Source organism: Alexandromys fortis, unplaced genomic scaffold (genome assembly GCF_014885135.2).
Source record: "Alexandromys fortis isolate MF-2015 unplaced genomic scaffold, M_Fortis_MF-2015_v1.1 scaffold_28, whole genome shotgun sequence".
NCBI lineage: Eukaryota > Metazoa > Chordata > Mammalia > Rodentia > Cricetidae > Alexandromys > Alexandromys fortis.
The window spans coordinates 12,827,780-12,840,133 of NW_026067901.1; the positions used below are offsets into that span (position 1 = coordinate 12,827,780).

The window sequence follows — 12,354 nt, forward strand, 5'->3', positions numbered from 1 at the left end:
AAGTGCCCATCTTCATGTTCAGGACCTGGGACTCTCTAGAGTCTCTGAACTGCCAGCTCATGGGGGACTTGTGAAGAAGGGGCCAGCCAGCTTTGCCTGTGATATGCTCCTCGGGCCGCTCCTGGTGTGAGCCAGAGGGCACACACATGATCATTTGCCCACAAGCTTGTCCTCGGCATTGTCAGTAACCAAATGGGTGAACAGGGAATGACGGGGAACCCAGCAAGTTCTTAGAAAGGGAGGACAAATACGGAAAGACTATACCAGCTCTCACCACTGAGCTGACCCTAGCCCCCTAAACACACAATCGCTAGTGTTCCCAGATACAGAGACCTCTGGCTTCTCATACCAGACCACAGCCAGCCCTTTGCAGGAGCAGAGGCACCCGACACCTGCTCACTTCTGTAACCTAGGACCTGGCTCACTGCCTGTCTGTCCAATGACTGGGTGGGAGAATACACAATTAGACTAGACTGAGGACAGGGTCCCCGTGTCACTCTGCCAAGTGCCAAGAAGGACAGAGTGAGAGAGTTCGGGTGTTCTCACCTGACAGGACCTTCACAGAGCCCAGACAGCCCTGAGGACAGCCTTGGCCTTGTGTATGGGAAGCCGGGGCACCTCTCCCTACTCCCTGAAACCATTCTGCATCTGGGAAGCACATCGCTCTCTTTCGACACTGTGAAACTGGTCAGAAGCATGGATGACCCCAAGGCAGGCAGTCCGCCTCACTCACCTTGGCAGTTGCGACCATTGGGGGCTAGCCTGTAGCCAGATGAGGGGCAGCTGCACTGGAAGCTTCCGGGGATGTTGATGCAGCGGTAGGAGCAGATGTGGCCCCCGGTGGGCAGGGCACACTCGTCAATATCTGCAACAGCACAGTCAGAGTGCTCCCTCAGGATCCAGCTGTGTTCCACAGCCACAGCAGCAGCAAGGCCATGGGGCAACCCGGCGTGGCCAGGCTGGGCTGGGAGGGCAACAGCATAGGACAAGCCAGGAAGAGGCCTCACCCTGGGGCTGACGGTGGCCACAGGGACCATCATCACAGAAGGGAAAACTGAGGTCCAGGGAGGGGATAGACTAGTCTAAGGATATATAGTCTAAGGCTATTATGGTGTGATGTATACAGAGAAGAATAGAGGACGATTTGCTTAAAAAAAAAAAAAGGCACCTTACCCAACCGTCCGATCAAATATACAAAATTCACCACACATCACATGAAAGTACAGGCTGAGTTTCCCCCATCTGAAATGCTTGGGATCAGAAGTATCTCAGATATTCTGGGATATTACCACTTAAATAAATATGCCTTGGGGATGGGAGTTAAGTCTAAACCCCAAATCCATTTCTATAAAGTATTTTCAGTGCACCTAAGCTTGGACTGTGACTCACGGTACGGAATTTTCCACTGTGGAGTCATACTGGGACTCCAAAGCTTCCGATCTTAGGTCTGGGGGCATAGATGGGTAAAATAGCATCTGCTGAGCAAGGCCCTGGGTTGGATCCCACGCGGAGAGGGAGGGGGAGGAGAAAGAAGGAGAGAAGGAGGGGAGGAAGAAGGGGAGGGGAGGGGAGGGGAGGAGAGAGCACTTTGGATCTGGACCTGGGAGTTCTCAGCTTGTTATAACACTGAAGTTTCCAGGTGCTTTTGAACTGTCATCTGGTTGGGCTGTCCCAACAGTCTAGGAGGGAGTATTGCATTTGACAGAGAAGATGATGGCCAGGCCTGGTGAGGGTGGAGCTCAGACCAGAGCAGAGCTGCGTCTCAGGGGTCGGTGGCCCTCAGGTCACTCCTCACCTTTCATCATATACTGCTGCCAAGTCCTGTGCCCTGTCACTTGGGGTGCCAGCATACCGAGCGGTTACCACCTCGGCATGTGTATTTAAGGGCAACCCACAGACTGGTTTGCTTACATCCTAACCTCACTCTTAGTCCAAGTAAAAGGTCTATCAGAGGAAAACCAAGGATCCAGCCCCGCCTCCAAGGGAGCAAACAGGATTCTCACTGGGTAGAGGAATCCTAGCAGGCTCTCCACCATAGCAGGAGCAGGGTGCTCCCCACAGTACACAGGGTGCCCTCACCTTTGCAGGTGACCCCGTCCAAGTCACTGAGCTGGTAGCCTCGGCGACAGTAACACTGGTAGGAGCCATAGACATTAGCACACTCCTGGCTGCAGGGGCTGGTAAGGCATTCATTCACATCTAGAAAAGAGAGGTTCCCATAAGTCACAGCTCAGACCCACACCTCAAGTCCCTGACTCCCCTGCAGACGGAGGACACAGAGAACAATGAGTTGAAACAGGGAGGTGAAGTCTGAAGTTGAAGACTAAGGGGCCTCTCTACTCCAGCCCACTGTAGCTGAGAAGTCTGGAATTTCTCCATCCCTGTTACTGACTGTGTGAAGCCACACCATATCCTGGCAGGATGAATGACAGCCTCCAGGCTTGGCTCCCTTCAATTCCCCCCCCCCCCCGGGGCCCAGGCTCAGCATGATAGCATACCCAGAGTCCCATCATGACCACAGCCCCTTCTAGCTCTCAGTGAAAATCTTTCCTGCCCTGCCCACTTGGTGACAGAGGTGACATAGCCTGTGGGACAGTAGCCCTGGTACTCCTAAATCTGTGAACTTCGGGGCTACTTGCAACCCAACTACTGGTCATCAATTCCCTTCACCTAGAACAAGCTCCAGGCCAGGTTTGGCCCACCACTTGTTTTTGTAAATAAAGTTTTATTGGCACATAACTATTGACTAGAACCTATGGCTACTTTTGTGTTCCTACAGCAAGTTGGAGTACTGTCTACAGACTAGGCAGAAAGGTTTAAAATAGTCATCACACAGATGGAAGAGAAAAAGCTTGCTGACCTCTGGCTTAGAGATTCCTTCTTACATTCATTTACTATGTTTTTGAGAGAGTAGATGGGATAGACCATCAGCCTCTCGCTCAGTGTTTCATATCTGTGGCCCCAACATGCCTGACCAGGTCATCTGCTCAATCTATGTCCAGTGCGGTTTTCCATCACATTATAAACATACTCCCTGACATAGGAACCACATCTTGCTACACCATGGTGCACATGCTTAATAACACATAGAATAGACAAGGCTGGCCAGGCCTGAGCACTGTGTCCTCAGTCTTACCAAAGCACGAGGCTCAGATGCCTAAACACACCCAGGAACAATAACCACACATGATACTACAAGACACTCTGTTATCTGTGCACGGCCAGACTCATGAACCCAAACCACTGGCCAAGCCCTGCCAGGAACACTCGCCAAGTTTCAGCATGGCTGCGACTGGCTTGGAGTCACGTCCTTAGAGTGGGGATTCTAGCATCCTTCAAACGCCTGCCTACTAAACTCCAAAGGAGTCTGTGAATAGAGGAGGGGCGTGGCTAAGGCTGCTGATCGCCCGTGACCGATCCTCACCTTCACAAGACCGGCCATCCACAGACAGCCGGAAGCCCGCAGAGCAGCTGCAATGGTAAGAGCCTGGCGTGTTCTCGCATTTGTGGCCACACAGGCGCCCAGGATAGCGCTGGCACTCATTGATGTCTGAAACAGAGGGGCAGTCAGTTCGGAGCGCAACCACTGGATCAGGGCCATGTCCCACCCTTCTGCTGATGGCAGTGGTTCATGGTCCTCGGCCCCTGACTCCCTCCTTCAGGTCTCAGATGAATGGGCTGAGGCCTCCCTTGACTGCGTCTCTGTGTGCTCTGACAAATGTGGCACATCTGGACAGATATCCTTCTGCCAGCCCTCTGCCCACTGCAGAGTCTGCTAGGGTTTGCTGCAGAGGGGAGACAGGGCAGCTGTCGGCCTCCATTGAGTATCCTGGTTTGGTAACAGCAAGCAGTAGCTGGATAGGGTTTGACTCCACTCCTGGCCACCTTTCGTTCTAACTGTCTTAGGGAGCTGTGCATCCCAAGCCCTGGAGCCCTATAGGTCTGTAGCAAATCTGGGAAATCACTGTCATCTTGCTGGCTGCAGACCTGGGCTGGAGTCTTAGAAACCCTTGGGGGCTGGAGTCTAACAGAACCATAAGGAAGCAGGCTGACACAGCTCGTGCCCTGATGATGGCCCGAGGCCAGGTTGGTAGCAGAGCTGCAGTTAGACAGTTGCTCCTAACTGTGAGCCTTCACCCTGTGACTACCTGCACTTGGGACCTCCTGAGATGAGGATGGGATGGACATGGTCACCGTAGGTGCCACAGACTCCCCTGTGTGGAATCACCTGATGAGGAGCCCTAGAGCCTGAAAGACATTCACATACCCACACAGGTCCTGCTGATGCCATCAAAATAGTATCCAGGCTTGCACTCGCAGCGGAAACTTCCCGGGGAGTTCAAACAGTTGTGGCCCTTCCCACAGGGCTCTGCCGGTGGTGAGCACTCATCCACATCTAGTGGAGGAGAAAGGAAGACACACTGAGAGCCTTTCACACTGACAGCAGCACCCCATTCTACACAGAGCACCTACGATGTGACAGGCCTAATCTCCAGTGAGACAGGAAGTGCCCAGGGCTGTGAGGGAGGTCCTGAGGATGGCTAAGGGTTGTGGGGAGGAAGGTCCCTTTCCTGGCAGAGATGAGCCAGCAGGCAGGAAGTGGGAATAAATAAGACGCCACCCAGTGCTCTTGTGTTCTCCAGGGGAGTGCTGTGGGACAATGGTTTGTACCCTGTCATATTTTAATAAAACGCTGATTGGTCATTAGCCAGGCAGGAAGTATAGGCAAGGGCAACCAGGTAGGAAGTAGAGGTGGGGCAACGAGAATTCTGGGAAGAGGGAAGCGCAGTCTGCAGTCGTGACCCAGCCACAGAAGAAGCAAGATATGACTGCCTTGCTGCAAAAGGTACCAAGCTACGTGGCTAACACAGACGAGAATAATAGGCTAATATAAGATGTAAGAAAGAGTTAATAAGAAGCCTCAGCCTAATGGGCCAATCAGTTTATAACTAATGTAGACCTCTGTGTGATTCTTTGGGACTTAACGGCGGCAGGACCAGGCAGGACAGAAAACCTCAGTCAACAGGGGAGTAGCAAAATTTGTGCCACCTAGATTTCTATAACCGGTTTAGAACTGAATGGTGAATGTCTGTTCTCAGCTACTAAGAGGCTGTGATCAGGGAGCCTGAGAGCACTGGGCATACTGAAGACAAGACTGGAAATGTCGGTATACACTATGTAATAGTTTGGCCAAGACAGCAAAGGTCTAACCCCGGGGAGGGGCAATGGGATGGATGGACAGACAGAATGTCTTCACTTTGGAGACCAACTCTCTCTTCTAGAGAAGGGAAAGACTGTGCTGGAAACAGACAGGAAAGTGTGCGCACACATGTGCGTGCATGTGTGCATGCGTGTGCATGCGTTTGATACCAACCAACACAGCGGGTTCCCTCTTCGTTGAGATGATAGCCACGGCCACAGTTGGGCACATTCTTCTGACATGTGTATGAGCCCTCTGTATTGATGCATGTCTGCCCCACAGGGCATGGGGCACTGATACTTAAACACTCATTAATATCTACAGAGAGAAGAGACAAGGTACAGCATGGTTAAACAGAGGCTATCCACGAACGCAGGCACTGAACCTCCAAAAGAGCCTTTTCTTCTCTCACCAAAGCAAGCAAAATTTGTGCCACCTAGATTTGCTATAACCGGTTTAGGAGAACTGAATGGTGAATGTCTGTTCACCAAAGCCACAAACCATAGTCCCTGATCCCTTTGCCCTACACAAAGGTAAAGGCCAAAGGACAAGCAGCCTCAGGTCCCTCCCTGCCCTCCCCTCCCCTGCTTCCAAACATAATTTCTATATCCTCTGTAGCCCCTGCTGGCCTGCCTTTCCTGCATGCACCTGACCTACACAGGCAGCTAGGGCCCCCCTGAGCTCGATGCCTAGGAGACAGAGGTACACACCCCTCTGTACCAGTTCCAGACCACAGTGAGGCCCCAGGCTCCTCTGGTGGGTGGTCCCTGTCTACTGAACCTGGCCAGTCCTTGGAAACCTTAGTGATACATCTACAAGTCCTAGACCAGCCACTCAGGGCCCACCTCCAGTCAGGGCAGTAGCTGTGCCTCTGACCACTTTCTCCACGGAAGACTCCTTCCTGCGTCCCCCATCTGGGTTGACTCAGGCCACTCAAAACTCCCCGCATGGGGTCTCCTTCCATAGCTACAGTATGGGGACCATTGGCCATTCACCACGGAGACACACACGCAAACGTGTACTGGTAATTACTCAAGGAACAAACACTGGGATACACATCTGTTAGCTCTTTATGATCAAAGTCCACACAAAACCAAACCTCTTCTAAAAGCATGTCTAGAAGGATCTAGAACTCAGAAAGTTGGGAGCTCCTGAGTTCACATCCCCAAAGCACACTGGGGTCAGGGACAGCAAGAAGGAGCAACGGCACAAGATTCATAGCTGAAGTCAGAAAGTGGGTCTGCTCCATGACAACCAAGCCCTACCCTCCTCAGGCTGTATAAAGAATCACACCTGACTCCCTCTCATTCCTGGAATGGGCCTCCACACAGGCAAAGCAGTACTGCAGAGTTTACAGGGACACTCACATTTTTAAGCACCCTGGACTGCAATCACCAGCCTGCAGTGGCAGAGCCAGCATTACTGCCTGTATGTTACACTGGGAACCCCAAACCTGGAGAGAGAAAGTAACTCCTCAGGCTCACAAGGGGCAGAGAGGGCAACACTGTCCAGGTTGGAAGTCCTGGCATCCATTCTCACAGTCGCTTCCAGTCTCCTTATTCCCCCTAGCCAAATCTGGCCCACTGCTTGTTGTTGTAAATAAAGCTTTATTGGCAGTCAGCCAGGCCTGCTGCCTTCCATGTGGTCTACAGCTGCTTGTGCATCACCACCACAGAAGCCTGGTGGTTACGACAGAAACCAGATGGCTGGAAGGCTAATATCCATTATCTAGTCCTTTACACAAAGCTTGGCCGCTCCTGCCTATTGTCAGTGGTGAGTGCAGTGGCCAGGAGTGAAGCCCTCAGCCCCGAGTGCCCCCTCTGGTGTGGCTTCCCAAACTGTTGGAGAAGACAGTCCCCTGGCCTGAGCTCCACGAAAGAATGACAATGGATGAATGAAATAAAAAAAAAAGTGGATCCACAGAGATATGAATAGACAGGAAAGGCCAGACTAGGGTTTGGGGACATGCTGTGCGCTGTCCCTCGTGGGATTCCTGTGGTGCCAGCACAGGAACACAAGTTGTCTGTCATCCCCAGTTCACTTGGTCTGACAAAGCACTTCTAAGACCAGCTGGGACCCTCGATGGCCCCGGGATCTTAGAAACTGACACTTGTGGACGAGCAGGCAGAAAGCACTGCCCTCCCCCATCCCCCTACCGCTTCACCAGGGAATGAAGGGGAAAAAAGGGAACATGAGGTAGAGAGTGAAGAAAAAGGGTAAGAAAGGCCCAAAAAGACTTCCTTGCTGTGCTGAAGGAGTCAACCTCAAAGATCTAACGCTTTTTACATGTTGTATCGGGAAGGCCTCTGCTTTCTCAGCCCAGCCTTTTGTCTGCTGTGCTAGCCTGACCTGGCAGGGTTCAACTTTCCTTGCACGGGGATGGGAGTGGAATAGGGCTCTGGGAAGGCAGAGCCTGGGTCAGTGTTTCCCATTGGGGGGTGGGGGAGCTGCTTTGGGAAATCAAGAGAACATGGGGAGAAGTATGTGGACTGTGGGCTCTGAATACACACAGAGAAGAGATGATCCCCAGCTGTCTCCAGATGGCCTATATTTTCGGTTTTTTATTTTCGTTTCCTTTTCTGAACCAGGGTCCCAACATGTAGCCCAAGGTGGACTCTAATCCCTACAGAGTCCAGGCTAGCCTCCGACTCCCCACATTCCTCCTGCCTCAATCTCTGCACATGCTGGGATGTCAGGCATGCACCACGGTGCGGGACTCTTCCCCCTTATTTCCATACGCTGTCTCCTGATAGCTATTTCTGTTGATGATGTTATTATCTTAAACATGAATAAAAACGCTGACACAGAATGATTTCTAAACACGTGGTCGAGAGGGGAAAACCAAGTACTCCAACAGTCCAGTGCTGTTTCCATGAGAAAACAAACAAGGGGAGCAATGTCCAGAAGAGCGGCCCTGCCGACCGGGAGGCTGGCCCGGCAAGCAGGGCATTAGTTTCTGTCTTAGGTGTCCCTCGTTTGTAACCAGGGATGTGTAGTTTTTACACTAGAAGAGGTAGTTTCTAGAAGAGTAAGCCCTTAACTTGGCTGTGACCAGTAAGTACAAAGGGGGACCTCCCCCCATGCCAAGTTGGGGTGACAACAACTCTGTACTAAACATCATGGTCCTCAATGTCACTGTGAACCTACACAGACGTGATGTAAGAGTTTATGTCACCAAGATGTGATCTGGCCAACATCCTGGGCTCCTCCAGGGTTTAGATCTGATCGGGTTGGCGGGGTGGGGTGGGAGGGTGGGGGTTTACACAGAGGGATGGCCCCATCAAGCACCTCTGCCCCTGCACTCTGTGGAGGGAAACCCAGGGCAGGCTGAGACCTGCGACGATTTTCTCAGAGAGGAAAGCAAGGCCAACTCTGCCATGAGTCAGGGTTTCCATCCTCAGCTGATGTGGCCTTCTCCAGAGCCCCCTCCCCGCCCCAGCAGGCTGCCAGCCTTGGCAGGATCCTCTCTTCTCCCTGCCCCAGGGGGTCACAGCCACCCTGCTTACTGCACGTGTGCAGAGTGATGACAGGCTGATTTCAGGAGGCTGGCAAGGGGCCAACTCCCAGCCCAGCCAAGGTCCCCACAGCTCAGACATTCTACACCAGCTAAGACCCAGGGTATGTGGGTGGGGCTCGGGTGAAGCTCCCATCCTGAAAGGTTCTACCTTGGCGTGGAAAGACAGGGACAGGGAAAGAAATGAACGTTCAATCCCGTTTCAAAGACAAGACCAGGGCAAGGTTATCTAAGAGTCAAGAGGAAAACAAGAAAGGAACTCGCATACCAGTATCTAGTCTTTTCCCCTAAGAGCGGAGAAAGGAGGCTGGGTTGCAACCAGCAACTCCTGCAGTTTGGAGGAAGGAACTCTCTGACCTCGAAGGAAATGTTTAGAAGCTCCTGCCTACCAAGCAGATCTGGGCTGAATGCTAACAGGCAGGCACTCCACAGCTGCACCAAGACAAAAAAGAAAGAGCGGCGGGTGCCCCTCCCACCCGAGCAGCCTTTCTTTGACCTCTTTACTGTCCACATAATCTCCTCCTCTCCTTTACATATTGGTCTACTCTGCTATCAACCTAGCCATCTCTGAGCCTCTTCACCTTCCAGGCCAAAACTGTCTCCACTGAACACAAGCTCCCCATCCCTAGGCCACTGGAGTCTCTAACTCTGGCTCTATGAATTCAACCATTTTCTGTGAGTTTCCGAAGGCCTAAGCAGCTGCGGCACAGAACAACCGTATACCAAATGCTGCTTCCCACGTACCCTCCCATTGCAAGCACCCACCTTAGTCCAAGCTTCCAGCCTAGCCCCCCACAGTTATTCCCTCTTACAGGGGAAACACTTGAGGCTTTGGTGGAGGAAGCAAATCTTAGGACACTAAGCTAAAATCTAAGGGTTTCCAACTTTAAAACCAACACGCCATCCAAACTATGGACCCTTAGACCAGACATTAGATCAAACCCGGCCTGCCAGTAGTTTTAGACATAAAGTTTTATTGGTATACCCCACCAGTACCTGGGTATATGCTCTGAGGCTTTTGAACTGTAACTGCCCAGCTGAGTCACTGTGATCCAGACGTGGCTCACAATGCCAATGGCATTCGCTATCTGTCCCAGGCCCTGGTCTATGCTGACTGCCTCCTGCTGGGTGGACCATCCCCACTCGTGGCATCATGTCTTACCAATGCAGTTGCCTAGAGCATCCTGTATAAAGCCGCTCTTGCACTGCAGCTTGGGTCTGCAACGGAAGGATCCCAGAGTATTCTGACAGATAAAATCGGGGGGGCAGTTATGAATACCACTCTCACACTCGTCAATATCTGGTACATCATAAAAAAAGGAGATTGTTAGCAAGGGTCCCGCCAGAAGCGTCTCACAAAACTTTAACATCACAAGAAAGTACTTTTAAAAATGCTCAGACTCCTCAGAGTATAACCCCAAAACATTTCAACAGTGAGGGTGTCACCAAAAGCCCTGCAGGGAGCCAAACTGTGCAAAAAAAAAAAAAAATTGCTAAAGACTTAAAAAAAAAAAACACTCCCCTTCCCTGACTTATGAGGCAAGCTTTTTGTTATTTAACAAATTAGCCAGGCATTCTCCTGGCAGGTACTAGCCCTCATTTAGAAGCATATGTTTAGATTAGATCATACGGCAATTATCTCAGCGACAATAAACACGGACTCCGTAATTCTTTTCATCCTGAGGTCTTCTTCACAATATTCCAAATATTAACAATAGTTGCATGAGAGAGGACAAAGATGGATTGCCCTGCCTTGAAGTTCATGGCTGTCAAAGGTTCAAGTGTAATCTACTCAGCTGGCTCGGCTCCCGGGCTCTGCAGTCCAGAGGCTCAGCCAGAGAGCAATGCAGGGTGGGGCAACAGGATTGCTCAACCGCCTGGCTGCCAGGAGAAGGCGTCTGGTTCTTGGGTCACCCCACATAATTCAATGATTGACATTTTTACACAAGACCTGTGCTAGAGTCTTCATTGGAGCCTGGTCCGGTGCTGGCTTGGTTTTGTTTGTATGGAAAACGTTAAGAAAGGACCCTGGGCTTGTTTGCCAAGGATCAGGCTCCGAGCTTTCTCAGTCAAACGTCCTGGCATCATTAACTCGGCAGCACCATATTAAGGTAAACCTGCTCATCACAGACCTGGCTCTTCCTTCATTGGCCCTGTGCCACCCTTGCGTACTTGCAAGGAAGTTGACCACCTCCTTCTTGCAGTAGCCCAGGCAGCCACATGGGGGCAGCACCACAGAGCCCATTGGGCCCTTCCCACTATGCTACACCCCCACAGCTGGGGAAGGGGAGGTTTTTAGATTTGGATGGAAGCTGTACCTTTGCAGTTATTATCCTCTGTGAGCTCATAGCCAGTCCCACAGCTGCTCTCCCGCTGGCAGCGGAAAGAGCCCACTGTATTGATGCAGGATTCTCCCAGTCGGCAGTTATGGCTCCCTGTGATGCATTCATTGATATCTAAAGAGATTAAGGTGTGCAGAAGTAACCAGCAAAAAACAACCAAGCCTTAAACTCGAGCAGAATAAAAGTTCCAGAAGCCATGGAGGATCTGATTTCCTGCATTCAGGTTGCCCAATCAAACTGACTGAGTCTTGCTCTGGGCACATCTCTGGGCAGGGCTCTGGAGAGGGGCCATCACCAAATCAAGCCCTAGTAAGTTTCAGATCACTCTGAGTAAGGACCAGTCCCCGGGATCACAGAATCTACAAGAATCCCACAGAAGACGAAACATCATCCCCATCTCCTAAACAGGGGGGAGAGGCTAAAGGACTTACTCAAGGCCTCTCAGCAGATCCTGAACCCAGAACTCAGGTGAGGCCCAATGTGGCCCTATCCCCACACCGGTGTCTATATTCTTCTGGAAGACAGCTCAGTCCCAGAACCCCAACTCCAGGCAGAACTGGCAAGCAGGTCCCGGCTCTCCTCCAGGAATGGGGCCAAGGTTGTGCCACATAGGCCTGCTTAGGCCTCTAGCAGAGGCTCCCAAACACAGTGACCAGCCCTCAGCTGTTACCTTCACAGGAGACACCATCCGACTGCAGCTGGTAACCCACAAAGCAAGAGCAGACCACTTCGTCCCCGGTGTCCCGGCATTGCTGCTTGCAGGGCCCGCCACCTGCAACCAGAGCCCAAGGGAGCTAGTGAACACACAGAGGGACCTTCAGAGACCCTCTCAGGATGTAGTACTGATGCAGAAGACAGGCTCCTTGCTGCCGCAACATGTGGTCCTTGAGACACTCCCAGGCCTAGGCTCTGCGTACCTCTGGGGTTACTGAAGGCATCAGGGACCTGACAAGTTAGGTAACATGCGCTGCCTCTATGGCTAGAGGGGACCTGGAGAGGCACACTGCTCACTGACAGCAGGAGACTTGGAGGGAGCAGGTTCCACCTGGAGGCCAGGCTCTGCTGGAGCCCCTGGAACTCTCAAGCCTTGCCAGCCGTCCACTCCCACTAACACTGGCCCAGGGCTGAGTGCTGCCACAACTGTGGGGACAGCTCTTGCTACATGGCACTTCCCTTGAGACCCACGACCCACACTCCCTACAAAGCCAACACAGGGGCCGGGCGATGGTGGCACACGCCTTTAATCCCAGCACTCAGGAGGCAGAGGCAGGCAGATCTCTGTGAGTTCGAGACCAGCC

General features: G+C 52.1%; 1 protein-coding gene across 2 annotated transcripts in view; it reads right to left on the reverse strand.

The window, feature by feature from the left end:
• Fbln1 (fibulin 1) overlaps positions 1-12,354 on the reverse strand; it is a 72,306-nt gene that overhangs the window by 39,268 nt on the left and 20,684 nt on the right. For both annotated transcript variants that reach the window (XM_050130243.1, XM_050130250.1), the window contains exons 6-13: positions 11,727-11,828; positions 11,033-11,170; positions 9,877-10,014; positions 5,375-5,518; positions 4,268-4,396; positions 3,425-3,550; positions 2,080-2,199; positions 734-865 (exon numbers count right to left, since the gene is read on the reverse strand). In XM_050130243.1, the coding sequence (XP_049986200.1) occupies positions 734-865; positions 2,080-2,199; positions 3,425-3,550; positions 4,268-4,396; positions 5,375-5,518; positions 9,877-10,014; positions 11,033-11,170; positions 11,727-11,828 (1,029 nt within the window). The remainder of the gene's footprint in view (positions 1-733; positions 866-2,079; positions 2,200-3,424; positions 3,551-4,267; positions 4,397-5,374; positions 5,519-9,876; positions 10,015-11,032; positions 11,171-11,726; positions 11,829-12,354) is intronic.